General features: G+C 40.8%; 1 protein-coding gene across 13 annotated transcripts in view; it reads left to right on the top strand.

Annotated features, from left to right (window-relative positions):
• The window catches only part of PARG (poly(ADP-ribose) glycohydrolase), a 127525-nt gene that overhangs the window by 13458 nt on the left and 96209 nt on the right, over window positions 1-17858 (top strand). For 12 of the 13 annotated variants that reach the window (XR_010589214.1, XR_010589213.1, XR_010589212.1 and 9 more), the window contains 3 exons: window positions 2276-2398; window positions 4291-4374; window positions 10912-10986. Coding sequence is in view for 10 of the 13 variants with exons in the window: in XM_042854672.2 (XP_042710606.2) it covers window positions 2276-2398; window positions 4291-4374; window positions 10912-10986 (282 nt within the window). In the remaining 3 variants the exon portion in view is untranslated. The remainder of the gene's footprint in view (window positions 1-2275; window positions 2399-4290; window positions 4375-10911; window positions 10987-17858) is intronic. The other variant, XM_042854669.2, reaches the window with a different exon arrangement.

Raw genomic sequence — 17858 nt, 5'->3', positions numbered from 1 at the left:
ATCTGTAGCCAGAATTGGTCGATGTTTTCTGTTTTCAAAATTTCTCCATTTTTGACTCAAGGGATAAAAGATAAAAGTGAATGAGTGAAGAGGAGTCTAAAGGAATCTTAGCCTTGCATCCCATACTAACCTGGCACATATATGTGTGTGTCTGTCTCTCTCTCTCGCTCTTATGTACAGTAAAATAATTTTTAAAGTGAAATATATGATAAACTGGCAGCATGTCACAAAAGCACAGCTAAAGAAAATCACATTCATTCTCAATAAACTGACATTTATTTGACTTACGTGTTGCTTAAAAGGCATGTGGTCTATAAGGTGTTCAAATGTTAATGCAATGTTATAAATAGAATTTACTATCAGAAAAGTCAGGAATTTTAAATATGGTTCCCACTGTATCCACAACTAGTTATCCCCATGTGCAATAATAGTGTGTTGTTCATGCACATAAATATGGCTACATTTGGAACCATAATTGTGTGACTTTCGTATATGTAAATTTCCAGCTATATTGGCTCAGAATAGCTTTCAGTATTTTTTATTTTTAGAGGAAAAAAATCCCTAGCAGGTGATCAGACATTGGAATGATTGCATATATTACATTTATTTCAAAGTGCAGTAAAAGTTAAATTGATGACACTTTATTTTATATTTATTTTTATATTTTAGAATGTTAGGCTAGAAGGAACCATTATGATCATATACTCTAACCTCCTGAATAACACAGGCCATAGAAGCTCTCCCATTAATACCAGCATGGAGAATTACAAATGTGCTATGCCTGGAGTTTTTTAAATATATCCATGTTTGAGTTATTAGAAAGCAGAACAGTATATAATACGTTTTGTAAAAGCACACAAAAAAATAATTTTCTGAGTTTTAATGGCTCAAAAAAAGCCAAACTAAATTGTACAATTTTTTAGAATAAAAAATCCACTTTTGGGCTGTGTATAAAAATGAGTAGCTTTTCACCTGTAAATGGTGTGTACTTCCCCTGTGTGCCCCTTGTGACTGGGTATGTACAGCAGATACACCCTGCCTTAATGTTTCCAACCGTATCCATCAGTAAATCCACTGTAAAGAAACCAAACAAGGGTAAGCTGAAACAACATACGTATATCCCCTTTAATAAGGTCTTGGGGAGGGAGCATTTATAACAGAAGTTCATAGGCCCTTACCGGATGACCCTGTTTCAGAATTTCCAAACTAAAAGTTCACAAAGAAATCCTCTGGCTGGGTTAGGCTAGCCCTCTGGAGAGTGAGGAAGAGACTACTATCCTTTGCAGCCTGGATGGCTTCTAGACCCATTCCTCCTGCTCAGTTTCCTGTTCCTGTTTAGATTACCAAGCCCTAAGGTGGGCAGGGGCTTCCTTTATTACACCCAGGCTGTCTTGGTTGTAGGCTCAAGCCTGCCTCTTAAAGGGGGAAGTATGCTCTTACAGCCCAAAAAGAAATAATTTCAGAAAATGTTATATAAATACCTGAAAATGATCATCTTGTAATGAAAGTGTCTTCTCCACCAAAATGATTGTTTTGTTACTCTAATATCCTAGTGTCTTAGACTGAAAACAAGTATAACCCACACCAGCACAGTGTGGCTTTTTGTCCCCTTCTGGTGACTAGACTAGAGAAGTTCGAGTTGTCTACTGCTGACCTAATTGACCAGGTGCTTTAGCTCAAGCAGTAGCTGCACTCTGTTTTAGATCCAGAGGTCCTGGGTTCAATCCTCACAGACAGCCCAGGCAGGAGCAGTGTTACACAAGCATGTGAGTATCTGAGACTATGTCTACACTCCTGCTGGATTGATGCACCGGGGGTTGATTTAACAGGTCTGGTGAAGGACCTGCTAAATTGACGGCAGAGCATTCTCTGATCGACCCTGGTACTCCACTGGGAACGAGAAGAGTAAGGTAAGTCGATGGAAGAGTGTCTCCATCGACCCAGCACGGAGTCAACACCACAGTAAGTCGACCTAAGCTACGTCGACTCCACTACGTCGTTATTCACTAGCTGGAGTTGTGTAACTTAGGTTGACTGCCTATGTGTACACTACTGCGGTAAGAGTTATGTCTAAGACTATATAATATGGGCCATTGCCTGCTCTGAGATGTTTGGGTATAGTTGCTGTTAAACTTGATGGAACGTGTGGAAAAGGATTTGTGGCCAAAATTTGGCTGTGCATTCACTTTTTATGAGGATTTCTGTTTCTTATTGTTTATGTAGGTTTCACAAGCACTTTGCATAGCATGAATTTTCTTTCTATTCTCTGTTGCAGGTAGATCTATTGAGGGAAGGAGAGGTGCCAAAACCTTTTCCAACTCATTATAAAGATTTGTGGGATAATAAACATGTTAAAATGCCCTGTTCAGAACAAAACTTATACCCTGTAGAGGATGAGGTAAGACAAAAAAAATTTCCTTACAAATATGAATGAAAGTTTGGGCAATAAAACTGAGACAGATACAATAAGGAGTTGTGACCCTGCCTTCTGCTATAGTTTTAGATGTTCAGTTTGCCATACTGAATTAGAACACTGGTCTATCTGGTCTGGTAGCTAAACTTCAGACGGAAGAAGAGAACTCTTCTGCCAGCCAATAATTCATTTAGCAATCTGTGTGATGAATACTATACATGGTAAGGAAAAAGAGGGGCAGGTTGGGCGTGGAAAAAAGGAGACACCATTTTTTCCCCCCTGATCCTATTGGGGATGATCATTACACCTTGCAGAATGATTGGTTCAGTTATAGTTTGTCACTCAGTGTGCATGTATTCAGTCTTCAGAGGTTTCAAGTGTATCTTCTTTATTATATTACTGGCTAAACCATAAATGGCCTAGTCTTGCTAGGTTAAAGATTTTTTGATACGAGTATCATGTTACCACTTGGGAGACTTGTGATTGAGATCCCTTAGTTATAGGTAAACACATTTTTGGAGATTTACCTGTGTGGAGACCAAATTGTATTGCCTCTTGACAGCTGGTGCACACCTTTACAGCCTAAAGGCTTTTTGACTTTCTCAGCTGTAGTATTTTTGCTGCAGCTGAAAAATTAATAACTGATGAATTGGTGCTTCATAGGAAAAGGATTCATGAAAACCCTATGGTGCCACTTAGACAAGAGCATTAGCATGACTCTGAAGAGGTAAACTATCTTGTTCAGCCCTCTCATACCAGTCTCATGAAAATTGCCTGTTTCCACAGAGTAAGCATTGGAGTTTTTCCCAATATCTTTTTCTCTCTTTAGGCATATGGCCTTAATTTGAGTATGTGGAAGAATGAGTCAGACTTTCTGTACCTTAATCCCCCTATCTGTAGTAAAAGAAAATTACTGCTTTTGAAGTATGAATTGTTGAATTAATATTCTGAGTGTGAAAGGAGATTTTTTTGGGGGGATTTTATAACTCTAGCCATATTATGTCATAATCAAATATCCACTTTATCCTTACTGCAGAAACCTTTGTTAAAGTCTTGGTCATCTCTCTCTTCTTGCTAATTATAACTCCCCCATTTCTCACCTCCATTTCAATATGGTCTAGATCTTTGCTAACAATTTTGTCTCCTACTGCTTTGATCATACCACTTTTCCTTGCCTAGTATAATGAGCATAGAATACCTCTGTTTTTGTGAATTTTATTGGCTTCCCCTCTGATTCTGAGTGTGATTGACGGTGGTGTTTGTAATCTGTAAAGCCCTACATGGTTTGGGACTTGGCTCATTTAGGGACTTTCTCTTTGCCACTTTACCATTTTGGTGGTTGAGAGCATGAGAGGCACTTTTGCCTACTGTTCATGGATGTGCAACCTTTGGGTCTAGAGGCAGACTGTTTCTGGTGGAGGATCTTCAGCTATTAAGCTCACTTCCTCCAACAGTGGTCTCCTTTAATAATGTTTTGGTCAACCATTTCCTGCATTAAGGACCGTTAATGCATTATTTATGGCTGATGGGTAGTATAGGAAAGAGTGTGGTTAGTATGAAGGAGAGCACTTGATATATCATTTAACAAATGACCTAATTTAAAAAAAAAAACTCTTTAAAGCAAAATGCAGTGTGATTTGAGACCTTAATTAGCAAATTACACAAGTGCTCCAAGAATAAGTTCTTTCTAAATGTAGGCAAATAGAGAACCTCTTTTCCTTTTCTCCCCTCTACAATTGTACTGTGGTATACAGTCAATGACACTGAATATTTTACTGCTACATGCTTTTTGACTTGGGGGGTCGAATACAATTTTATTAGCTGAAGTGTTTTCAGATTTCTTTGCTTTGTTCGTGTTTTTATTTTATTTTTTAAAGAATGGTGATAGGACTGCTGGAAGCCGATGGGAGCTAATCCAGACTGCACTACTTAACAAGTTCACCAACTCACATGATTTGAAGGTAAGGCCGGCAATCTAAAATAAAGTCAATTTATTTGAGTTATAAGCAGTTTCAGGTCCTGTCTAGGAGTGCCCTTGCCAATCCCGGTTTTCTTTCTTTCTTTCTTTTCCTCTGCTGAGGGATGGACCCACATAAACAACTGAAGAAAGTGACCATACAGGGGGAAATGTGAAACTCATTCTGCAAAATGTGCTGTCAAATTCACAAAGTATAGATCCTGTAAAAATAGATATTTTTCTCTAATCACTTTGTTCCCTTAGGTGTGTTTGATAACATTAGTGTAAAGAAACATAGCAGGCGGGAATGTGATAATTTTTTTTTTTTTAAATGATGGTGTCCCTTTATGTAGTGTAGTAGCAGAGCTGTTTTCCTCACTACCCGGTTAAACACGATAAATGCCTAATAGCATTATCCTTAAGTCACTTTTTGTTTTTTGTTTTGTTTTTCCTTTTTAAAGGAACTTTTGATTTAGCAATTTAAAAAGAAACAATCCTACCTGCCCATGGGTTTGAAATTTGAATACAGAATCTTAACCTACCATCTAATTGTTTTAATAGGCTAGACCATTCGAACATGAAAGAAAGCTGGAAAAATTAGTATTTAGGTCAGATTTAGCTTGTGTGTGTGTGTGTGTGTGTGTGCCTTTCTTCATTTTCTGGTTTGTTTTTTATGAGGTAGGTCCACAACACAGACCAGGCAGTTTCTCTTTTTAATGCGGTTATTTGTATTTATTTAAATCATAATAAAGACGCTAGTTCAAGTCTCTAGATGCCATAACACAATAAAATCCCAGCAGTGTTAAATAATAATTTCAACATGTCATCAGCTACCTACAAAAATTCCTTTCTTCCCCTTCATTGTTGTAGGAAGCACGTCTTCAGCCCTCTCCAAAACCCCAGTCAACAGAGGACATATGCAGAATACCAAGATGGTCCCCAAATTTGGGCTATTTTGGACCAAGCAGAGAGCAGATTCCACTCTTGAGTCCTCAGTGAGCAGCATGGCATTTTTAACACTCTGAATTGCTTTTCACTCACTAGTAGCAGGCCTTGTGTAAGAGTTTGCAGATGCAAATGGATATACTGAAAATGAGTAAGAGACTTAAGTGGTTTTCTTCTAAATTCTCATAAATATTTTCTCTAGTGCCTTTTCCTCGGCAAGATGCACTGTAACTTCCCCAAACATTCCTCCTTGCGCATTTGCTTCTCAAGCCCTTGATTGGAGATTTTTCCAGTAGCAGTACTCATTGAGCCTTCATGTACGCCATATGCCTCGTTGTGCCGGACACTGAAGCTATAGATGGATGCGTGGAAAAACCGCCCTCATTTCCTTTTTCTCCTCAGATGGAGCTCTAGCGTGCACTCCTTCAGCATGCCTTGGTTATTTCAAATTCTATTTCTAGCTTAAGTTTTGTGAGCGTAGGTCATTGTTAGTAGTAGTTGCAGTTACTTAGTAAGTGTTAGCAGTGAGGGGATGGGTTTCTTCCCCCCCCTTTTCTCTTTTTCCTTGGGGAGCCTTGTCTTTCTGGCAGGACATGCCTGGCTCTCCAGGCTTCAAATGTTGCCTTTCCTTCCGAGAGCAATACCTGTGAGCAATAGCCACTCTAAGCGTATCCATTGTTTGGGGAGTGCAATTTCTGCCTATTCCTCAAGGTGAGGATAGTGAAGAACAAGAAGATTAAGCTCAGACTGTTAATGGTTTAGTGCTCACTTCAGTGTCTGAGTCAGGTCAGGAGATCCCCCCCGTACATCTGTGTCCAGGCAGATCCAGGGCCCCTTCTACCTTGGCACAGGCTCCCCTTAAGAAGTGGATGTTGTTGAAGGCTTTTGAAAGGGCTTCTAAAAAAACGGAGTGTGGACTCTCATCTGAAAGAGCCTGCTCCTGAAAATCCCAGTCCCCTTTGAAGAGCTAAAGTCTCCAAAGCCTTGATCTCTTGGCTTGGTACCATTGAGTTGAAAGACTCCTCATCCGGTACCGGTGGAGTCAGAAAGCCCTGGAGCTCGAGGGAGAGACATGGCTCTGACAAGGCTTTGGTACCTTCTACCATGGAGAAGGAGGGCAAGCATAAACGCCATGGTCCGGTACTGTCAGGTCCAGGCCTATGTCAGCACCTACCCATTTGGCACCCTCGGTACTGAGCAAGAAATGGTGCCAGACTCCATCAGTGTCTACATTGGTATGCCTGCCATCGATGTTATTGTCAGCTTTGGCTACCATGTCCATGGCTACCACATTGGTACAGGTTCCCTAATCCTTGCACATTTGCTTCTCAAGCCCTTGATTGGAGATTTTTCCAGTAGCAGTACTCATTGAGCCTTCATGTACGCCATATGCCTCGTTGTGCTGGACACTGAAGCTATAGATGGATGCGTGGAAAAACCGCCCTCGTTTCCTTTTTCCTAATCGGTACCACAAGAGTTCAGATATGTGAGGGACTTGCCCATAACTACGGCCCTACCAAATTCATGGCCATGAAAAATGCATCACGGACCGTGAAATCTGGTCTCCCACCATGGTATCTGGTCTTTTGTGTGCTTCTCCCCCATGAAATCTGTATAGTACAGGGTAAACCAGGGTTTCTCAAATTGGGGGTCCTGACCCAAAAGGAAGTTGCAGCGGGGTCGCAAGGTTATTTTAGGGGGGGTCATGGTATTGCCACCTTACTTCTGCGCTACCTTCAGAGCTGGGCGGACAGAGTGGTGGCTGTTGGCCAGGTGCCCAGCTCTGAAGGCAGCGCCCTGACAGCAGCAGCACAGAAGTAAGTGTGGCAATACCATACCATGCCACCCTTGCTTCTGCGCTGCTGCCTTCAGAGCTGGGTGGCCGGAGAGTGGCGGCTGCTGACTGAGGGCCCAGCTCCGCAGGCAGCAGCACAGAAGTAAGTGTGGCAATACTATGCCATGCCATCTTTACTTCCCCACTTCTGCAGGCAGTGGCTCTGCCTTCAAAGCTGGGCAGTGCTGCCACCGGCAGAAGTGAAGAGGTAAGGGTAGCAGTACCACAACCCCCCTACAATAACCTTGCGACCCCCCCAACTCCTTTTTGGGTCAGGATCCCTACAATTACAACACCGTGAAATTTCAGATTTAAATAGCTGAAATTGTGAAATTTACTATTTTTAAAATCCTATGACCATGAAATTGGCCAAAGTGGACCGTGAATTTGGTAGAGCCCTATCCATAACATATGAGCTGGAATCCCAGTTCCTTTTGGATACTGAGTGCCTCTCAGTACTGAGACCTCTGTCTCCAGACTGTTGTCCCTTGGTACCGCAGGATTCTCCATCCTTTTCTATGCTCCTCCATCGGACAATGTTGAGGAGGATGAAGGGGACTTCTGGTTGGTCTCTTCTATTTGAATCCAGGGTTCCCCAACATAAACTGTCAGGAACCCACTCTTTGACAATCATAGGGAAAAGTGCAACCGTCATCGAGGGTGATGAAACTAACCCTGTATCCTACCCCCCCCTCCTGTATGGGCCCCCTCAATGGGCATACTAGGATCCCTGGTCTGCTTACTGACAGCAATTCTCCAGACCACGACTGCCGTTTCAAAGGGAGAGTAGGGTTGTTCAGTCCTGTCCTCCTCCTCAACCAGCCATCTCCCCACCCCAGGAATGACACTTTTTAGGAACAGGAGTCGAGGGCAGATACAGAAATCACCCTCAAACACCAATTTCATCCTCTTCTCCAGGCGAAGCAATTTTGCCTCCACCGTCTTCCATGGCTACTGATTTTTGGCAATTTGAAGACCTCATAAAGCTGACACTCTTCAAATTCCACTTGAAGAGGTCAGGGATTCACAACACATCATAAGCTGTTAGGTATTCTTCTGTCAACAACACCCTCCAGGTGGCATTACCTATCAGTGAGGCACTCCTGGATCCTGCTAAGATTGTATGGCAAACACCTACTATTCCACCCATGTGTAAAAGGACAGACAAAAAATAAAATATTCCTCCTAAGGACTCTGATTTCTTTTTCTCCCACACTTCACCAAACTCCCTAGTAGTGGATGCAGTAAACAAGTAGGGCAGGCAGCACTTCTCCATGTCTATTACACATGACAAGGACCATAAGAGACTTGATCTTTTTTAGACAGAAGTCCTATTCATCAGCAATCCTGCAGTTCAGGATCATGAACTATCAGGCAGTCTGTTTCAGAAACTATAATAAATTGATGGTTTTTATTTAACACATGGCATAGGAACATAGACTTGAATTGCTCCCTATTTCAGAGGGTCAATTATTGGCCAGAACCTTTCTTCGAACATCCTTAGTTGCTGTGGACACTGCTGCCAGGTCCATCTCCATGGTGGTAGTTATGCACAGGGCATGATGGCTCCAGCTCTTGAGATTTCCAAGAGAAGTACTGAAAACTGTTGCAGCCCTCCCTTTCAATGATTGTGAGCTTTTCTTGGGGACCACAGATGAGTCCTTGCATACACTGAAGGACTCTGGAGCCATATTCCCTGGGCATATATACACCTACTAAGAAATAGTTTAGTAGGTCACAAACTGCCTGGAGATCCCTGATCAGTTCTCTGGATTTCATAGGTCCACCGAACCCCGCAGGAAAAGACGTATGTTTCAGAGAAAAAGGACAGCCCACCTGTCCTCCATGACCACTCAACCATCTCCTAAGCAACAATTTTGAAAGCTGGTTGAGGGTTGGGATCCTCCTGCGTCTCTGGTTTTACAGTTGCAACTCTTTGCCCTCCACCCTCTCTTTGGGGACTGCCTTTCTGATTTCCAGCATGCCTGGAGGCGAATTACTACAGACAAGTGGGCTATTGAGGTCACAACATCACACTAGATCATTGTACGTCACACCCTCCTTTCAATTCCCCTTCCCCATTCCTCTTTAGGGACGCCTTTCATGAGCTTTTATTAAGATGGAAGGTGAACCCCTCTGTTTAGGAGCAATAGAGCCAGTCCTTACCCCTCAGAGGGGCAAGAGGTTTTACTCTTAAGTATTTCCTCATACGAAAGGAGGATGGAGGGCAGAGACTGATCTTTGATCTAAGACTTCTAAACAAGTTTGTAAAGCCTCAGAAGTTCAGGATGGCGGTTCTGGCAGCTATAATTACTTCACTGGAGAAGGGAGATTGGAAATGATCCTGGTCTATAGTGATTCATAAATATTTCCTGTGCGAAGGGTCTATCATTATATGGGAATAGGCATCTTGTAGGTCGAGGGCTGAAAACCAAAGTACTTCCCTTCAGTATCTACTCTGTCCCAAGGCTGTTCTCCAAGGTCATGGTGATAGTGGCTGTTGACCTCTGACAGAGGCAATCCTGGTCTTCCAAGGGCCATTCCTATGAAGCAGTGCTGTCCTCCAGCCTCCTGGCCTTTGCTCTTTTCCAAGAGTTGGGTCTTTAGCTAAAAGTAAGGAAATCCCTGTTAATCCCCACAAGGAAGATTGTTTATAGGGGCTTCTGTGGATTTGTCAACAGCCAGGGCCTACCCTTCCTTAGACATGTTCATAACCTTGTCAGATTTGATATGGACAATTCAGGGGAATTCTTGAACATTTATAAGGAACTGTCTTCAGCTCCTGCGATACATAACAGCTTGCACTTTTGTGACCAATCATGTAAGGCTATGCCTCAAGTCAGAAACACCTTTGGACAGACAGGTGACTGTTCCTCTATAAGTGAGGAACTCCCTGGGTTGGTGGAAAGATCAATTCAACATCTGCATGGGCATTCTCTTCTGTTGCCCAATTAGATCACTGACTTTAACAACAAATGCATCGCTGTTGGGATGGGGAACTCATCTCAATGCTCTTATGCCTCAAGGCAAATGGACAGCTCAGAAAACCAATCTTCACATCAAGCTGTTGGAGCTCAGGGCTGCCAGGAATTCCTGCCTCTATTTCTATTTCACAAAAATTCAGGTGGCTGGGAAGGCTTTAAACCTTTTTTTAAAAACAACTTTAAAAAAAAAAAAGCCTCTATGCCCTGTGATGACTAAAGAAAATGCTCAGTTTTTGTATGTTTCATGAATGACATAGCAACTATTAAATTATTTTTTGTCAACAATTCCTAGCGTGTGTTTTGAGGCTCACCAATTTCTTGAAGCAGTGTAAAATTGATATTTTAAAACATTGTTCTTTGTTTTAATAAAAAAAAAGAGTTAAATTAGACAAAAAGAGGTCTTAAAGAAAGTCAGATACAGAGAGAGAAAGAGAGAATATTGTAAATTAAGAACTAAGCCATTTTGCTTGGAATTATTTCTGGTAAGATTGTTTAGGCCTGGTCCTTGTTTCTGTGTTAATTGTTCTGCTTAACCCTGCTATGCTTCTGATTCTCTAGTCCCCTATACAGGCAAAAGTCCCTGTCAATTACAAGAGGCGTTTTTTGCCTATATAAAGCCTGCAGGTAAGGCCCTAAGATAGCAAGTTTGTTGTGTATTAAGATACTTTTCTGCCAGTAGATGGTGCTGTTTCTTCAAAAAGATAAACTTCAGTGAATTGTCATATGCCAACCAAGGATCTGTATTTATTATTCCAGTATGTGTGTTTTTCTTCTATAGGAGGCTATATTGAGATATAATGTTGCTTATGCCAAGAAGTGGGACTTTACTGCTCTTACTGACTTCTGTGATAAGGTAAAGAAAGTTTACTTCAAAAACGAAAATGTAAAAGATAATTCAATGAATTCTGGCTATATTTACTATATATCTTGTGTAACTTTTTTTGTTTCATTTTCTCTTCTATCAAGAATCACAAGCTGCCCATATCTATAATTGGCCCTAATGTAATACTTTGGTTGGCAATAGTAGCTACAGTGGTTAGTGCATACTAGGCTTTTGCTTCATTCTAGATTTTGCATGACTAGCTCAGAAGTTTTAGAGCATTCCTGAACCTTTTACTTCCAGGAAAAAACCTGTGATCATCCTGATATGCTGCCAGATTTGTTAGTAAACTCTATTGTGTTTTCGTAAAGAAACATTATATTAAAAAGAAACTCGTTATTTTTATGTTTCTCCCCAGTGTCATTCCCTGACACGCAGACTGGTTATAAGTCTAGCAGTATATTTTTCTTTTAAGGTATGGGAGGTCTTGATTTTCAACTTTAGACAAACCCTTGTGAAGCTGGGGCAATTGCTCTATCTTCAAACTTTCCCCCTGGCAAGAGGATGGGCGGGAAAGAGCTTCAGGTGACAGATGCTAGTAACATTGCTTAATGCACTTCTGCAAAGTGCTCAGATGCCATGTTGATGAAGGCAGTACAAGAACTTAAATAGACTACAAAGAAAGGGTTTGTATCTTGAGTTTAAGAGCTCCACAAAAGACAGGTTCTGAGTTGCAAAGAGAGGAAGAAATGTATTTGGAAAATACACAAGACTATCTTTGTTTTGGTGATAAAAATAATGCATGGGTCTCCAGCCAGGGGCTTCTCCAGTAGGTAATTCAGGTATGGTTGAAATTGAATTTGATTTGTATTGAATGTTATAATTATAAAAATTTTTATAAAGAAAGAAGAATTTTTAATATAAAATCATAGAATATCAGGGTTGGAAGGGACCTTAGGTGGTCAACTAGTCCAACCTCCTGCTCCAAGCAGGACTAATCCCCAGACAGATTTTTGCCTCAGATCCCTAAATGGCCCCCTTAAGAATTGAACTCTCAACCCTGGGTTTAGTAGGCCAATGCTCTAACCACTGAGCTATCCCCCTCTCTTCCCCCCCTCCCCCCCAGTATGGATTTGTTGGGAAGTTTTTGGTAGTCATTACAAAGATATGCCAGGAAATTTGAAATATGCCTGCTTTACTATAAAATATAGAAGAAAATTTATTTTGTTGACCAATTTTTACATGTGCACAAGCAAAAATTTCATAGGAGAAACAGTAAGTATCCAAAAGTAGCTGTGGTTTTACACAATTGGTGTTTAGTAGTTTTCTTCATAATTCATGTGTTTGCTTTTTTGTAAGTTCATACAGTACATATGTGTAAAAACATGTAATCAACTGATCTGTGTGGGAAAGCAGGCTGTTCTTTGTAATGTCTCTCTTGTGCTCATAGGGACAGCTGGATTGGAGTGGAATTTGGTTCTGGGACAACATGGCGGTGGCACTGCTGCAGGAGGGCAGCTATAAAAACTGCTTATGGTTTCATAGAGAGCCCTCCTTGTCAAGTTTGTCTGGAAGAGGTGCTGAATCAGTCTGTCTTCAGGCCTCTCTGGAGCTGCTCCCTCCTAGTCCTACTTCATCTGCTTTTGGGGCTGCATTGGCTAGCTTTCACGCCACTAGCTTAGCAGTTGTTGTGGGTATTTTTTTTTGCTTTCTTGCTCCTGGTGGGCTTTCCACCACTCTGGGCTTGCGACCTTGGCAGCACCACCAGAAATTAATCTGGTCTGTTGAAGATGCTCCCTATAATATTGTCAAACAATATAATATTTCAACAAATGTAACAACTTATAAAAAAGGGGTGGGAAAACCCCTGACATAGGGCAACCCTACTTGCCTTAGTTTCCCTCCTTTAGTCATCTGCAACTCCGTACAAGCTTTCTTTACTCACTAATATCCTCATTGGGGCCAGTTTATTACCAAATCTAGTGCAATTTTGTTATGGACTAAAGGCTTAAAACATCATCTATTACTTGTCCATGGTGTATATAGTTCTTCAAAAATTCCATGACTTCTAGTCCATTGATTTGGCACATATCACACTCCAATGTGTTCTACCACACCTGGGTCTTTCATTAGTCTTCTACTGACGTAGTGCCAGGACAGCTATCCCAGCAGGAATGTAACCCTGTTCTTCCCAGTGGAGAACACACTCGCCTCTCCCCCCTCCAAAGCCTCTCTGCTGGAAGTTCATCCTCATCCAGGAAGCATGCATGACTTCCCCTGTTCCATTAACCTCTCATTTCAGACAGGCCATCAGGTAAGCTCCTCTGCTGCTTATTTCCCATCATCCCTCTTTGGCCTTCAACTCCAGCTTGGGAGTCAGCCAGCAACTCCCTCTGCTATGTTTCTTGTCTTCATCCCTCTCCAGCTCTTTAGCCCTGGCTGTCTGGCTTGGGGAGGTCAGCTGACAAACCCTTCTACTGCTTTCTTGCGTTCATCCCTTTCTGGCCATGGCTCTCCCGCTTTAAAGTCAGCAGGCAATGCCTTCTCTTGCTTTCAGCCATTAGCCCTAGCTCTCCATCCTAAGTGGTCAGTCATCAAACCCCTCTTACGTCTCTCCTGTCAGCCTTCCCCCAGAAACCTATAGCTTCCTTCAGGGAGTTCCTGCAGTCTCCTGGTCTCTGGCAGCTCTCAGCTGCCCTTTTTCTGACTGACTCCTTCACTTTGTCTCTACCCAAATATATGGCCCACGTGCCTTCCTTTAAAGCCCAACTGGGGTCAGCTAACCTGTTACAGATGACCTGGCCTCTTCCTTCTGAAAGGGCCGGTATCACCCTGTTTCAATCCCCAATGTTTTTTATCAAAAGTACTATTGAAGAATACACTTGAATGTTTGAAACTGATACTGCATAGCTACAATTGTTTCTGAGCTTGTCATAACGCATTCAAGTGATGCTGTGGGAGTTTAAAAAAAAACAACTGTGGATGATCAGACTGAGAGATCATCAGCCAGAGACAGTAAGCTGCTACTGGAGAAAATAGGAACAATAGGGAAATAAACTACAGTGGGCGTTAATCCGTCCAAAGGCCGGAAGGCAGTTTGTCACACAGTAACAGTGATTTATTTGAGATTCCCAGAGAAATTGAGGAAAGCTGTACCAAAGTCTGAGCTGCACACCAGGCTTGAATAGTGTGTGTTGGTATATTAAACAATGAATAATGAAAATCACAATGTACAAGAAGGGAATAAATCTATACCCTGGTTCAGAAATTAAATGTCTAGAGCTAGGGAACAGGGAAATTTCTCTCTCCAAACTTTCTAACTTTCCCATTCCTTTAATAACTAAATCACTTCATGGAAATGCATGTATTCATATATGTTAAAATGTTGAATTCCCCCAAAAACATAGGTGAATGAGGTAATATAGTTTATTGGACCAACATCTTATGGTTAAAGATTCAAGCTTTTGAGCTTACAAGTCTGAAGAAGAACTGTGAGTAAGCTCAAAAGCTTGTCTCTTACTATGAGAGGTTGGTCCAGTAAATTATATTACCTCATCCACCTTGTGTCTCTAATATCCGGGGACCAAAACAGCTACAACAACACTGTAAACAAAAACCCCTATATATTTTAGATAGAGAAATTATTTTAAATCAGTTTTGGAATAAGGAACATGAAAACTTTGAAAGGTTCCATAAATTATCAAAACCTCTTCTTTTGCTTACTTTGCAGTACCAGAACACATGAGCTATTGAATGAAAAGCTGAGCTTCTGTGGGCACTCAGTGGAGATGATTGCAGATTGACCTAAACATGCCAACTGGAATGAAGTGCAGAGTTTGAACCTATGGACTTTGGGAGCTAGCACTTAGTTTTACTGATGACTGATGCTTTCTCCTATTTACTAAGTCCATTTGAGACAATGGGATGAAAGCAAAACTAGCTGTAGTAATAAAAGTCCAGAGGGTGGCGAGTCACTTGACTAAGAAGAGGAAATATTTTGCTGAACAGTGGTCACAAAAAAGTATAAAATTGTGATTTTTCGTTAGAGCTGGAGACTGAGACAAGAACCTTTGTTTTCATTCACAGCCACTGCTTACTTTCTGTGTGTTTTTAACCAAGGCCTTGGCTACACTTACCCGGTAGTTCGGCGGCGAGCGATCGAACTTCTGGGTTCGACTTATCGCGTCTAGTCTGGACGCGATAAGTCGAACCCGGAAGTGCTCGCCCTCGACTGCGGTACTCCAGCTCGGCGAGAGGAGTACCGCGGAGTCAACGGGGGAGCTTGCCTGCCGAGTGTGGACCAAGGTAAGTTCGAACTAAGGTACTTCGAACTTTAGCTACGTTATTCACGTAGCTGAAGTTCCGTACCTTAGTTCGAATTAGGGGGTTAGTGTAGACCTGGCCCAAGTCATGTACAGTCTGATTTGCAGAAGAGCTGAGCCTCCACAATTCTAACTGCATTCCACTATTGTCTTCTGGATAGTCCTGTCTGCTGTAATGGCACATTGGGGCCCGTTCGTATCTGGGTGTAACTTTTAGACCATATCTGTATATAACAAATATTTAACAATATTATTCTAAAGAATGTTGGCGTTGCAATCTCCCGATGCATCTTGTGTGTGCTCGGTGCACCTCACCCACTAGTTTGTTTCATGCTATCGTGTATATATATATCTCCTTGTCTTGTGCATCTGCTTGTGATTTTCTTAATTGAGTTATATGGTCAAAATACAGGGTAATTCTTTAAATTTTTAAATGTAAAATCCAAATTAATTTTCCTTGTAACAACAATACTTATTAAGACAGTTATTAAACCTTTGGATGAGTGTTTTTAAATATTAAAGCCCTTTTGGCTTTTTAAACTGGTTTAGAAACAGATTCCTGTATGTGGCCCAGTGTCTCATTCTTGTGTGGGAAAGTTTCAAAGTTCTAGTTTGCCAAAAGTGTTGCTAATGCCAAAGGCTGAGTGATAAATGAGGGCAAGGTCTAAAGGGACTTCCCCTGTTGGCTATCAGAATGATAATGCACAGGTGGTCCATTGACATTTTATAATTCTGTCAGCTCAACCTGTATACAGCAACTTAATTTTTGGAGATCATTTGTTGCAGTTAAATAACAGTAAAAGATGGGGATGATGGTTACTTTGTAGAAAAGTGCATGGGAGTACAATATGTAGCCTGAAATGTGTTTTAAGTGATCAGATCTATGTGGCATGGTGGTGCCCTCATAAAAAATACCCAAGTATTTTTGAATTGACTATTCTTGGTCTCTTATAGGGTAAATTACGTAGTCTAGTTGTGGACCTTGGACAGGAGCAAGAGCTTACGACTTGGTGGCCCTAAGCAGATGGATACGATTCTGCGAGATATGTGTGCGCCTTCATTGAGAATATATAAAATACATTTATAAGAATGTTAAGGTTGCAAAGTCAAGCACTTGAAAGTTAAGAAATGGCAGAACTTAAGTTCCTTGTGCAACCTTAAATTGACCCCATAGTGTGTATTTTTTCATAAACTGGGCCAACATCATATTGAAAGTCTGATGAAAGTAGCAGAGTCCCAGCTCAGCTGTGTCCCAGTCCAGTGCTTTAAACACAAGAGAACATCTTTTTTTCTCTACTTGAAACTTTCTTCCTCATTCATTGTCCATTCTGCACCCTGAATGACTCGGGCCCTGTAAAACAGATTATAATTTGAGTTTATAATACATATATACATACATACAATGGAGGTAGTTTAAGTTTGCACAGGCAACCTTTATTCTGGGATTAAGGCCATTGACAACTGATGTCCTGAAAGGCCAATGCAGGGATGTGTTGTTTATTAGCCTGGCATTGCTAAACATATTTTGCTGGTTAGTAAGGTTTAACACAGAGAGAGAACTTTTTTTTTTTTTTTTTTTTTTTTAAATCTTTCAAACTAGGGAATATGGTGGGTTTTATTTTATTTTTTTTCTATTGAATCAATCTTTGACAGAGGTAGTCTCTCTTCTGCCATATTCACCTAGTCTTTTAATCCCTTTTCTTTTTTGAATTTCTAGTATTCTTTTGCTCACATCTATTTGGATAGAAGGATTTTTCTTAAAAGGTGTTAGAGTATTACTAAGTATTAAGTTTTTTAAAGCAAAAATGTTGAGATTGTATAGTTTTTGGATGTAGGAATACATGTTTACATGGACTAGATATTGCAGTTAACCCTCATACTTCCTCATTTATAGTTGTGGGATTTGACTTAGAGTATAATTTAAATTCTTCAAGATAGGGAGTATCTTATATTCTCAACATTCGTTACACAGTTGTAAAACCAATAACAAAAAATATAAGTATCTACATTATTTAAGAATACTGGCAACCAGCGCTAAGAGGAACTTGCTTAAATGCAGAAAAACAAGGAAATTTATAGGAAGTAAGCCTCCTATAAGTAGAACTAGTGGCATGCAGTTAAGTAACTCCCAAAGTTTTCTCCTTAGAGACATAAATAAGTCTTAAGGATGTAAAATAGCTATTTTATTCTACATAAGCAGCAGTTTTCTTTGTGGTTCATTGTGGCTTGTATGTCAGCTGAGCTGTCTTGTATCCCGGTCTGTGGCGTAGGATCAGTATAGTAGGCTTATTATCTGATCCTGATAGCTAGTTTAATATTATAAATACAGATGTCTTTTAGGGAGGGGTGGATGAATTTAAAAAATAAAAATACTGCCCTCCAGCCTTCCAAACTCTGTAAAGTGCAATAGGTTGAAATCTTCAGCAGTTTCATGTGTTGTTAGAAAGTGAAAAAGGATTAGGGAGGAAGTATTTATCTAGATAAAACAATGATGACTGTGTGTTGTGATGGATTCAATCATATTTCTATCAGAATAAAGTAAAGGTGAACATATTAACTGCAATTTATCATTCTGTCTAGGAT

This window comes from Chrysemys picta, chromosome 7, assembly GCF_011386835.1.
Source record: "Chrysemys picta bellii isolate R12L10 chromosome 7, ASM1138683v2, whole genome shotgun sequence".
Classification (NCBI taxonomy): Eukaryota; Metazoa; Chordata; order Testudines; family Emydidae; genus Chrysemys; species Chrysemys picta.
The sequence above is the reverse complement of the archived record's forward strand: the minus strand, read 5'-3'. Positions and strand labels throughout refer to the sequence as shown.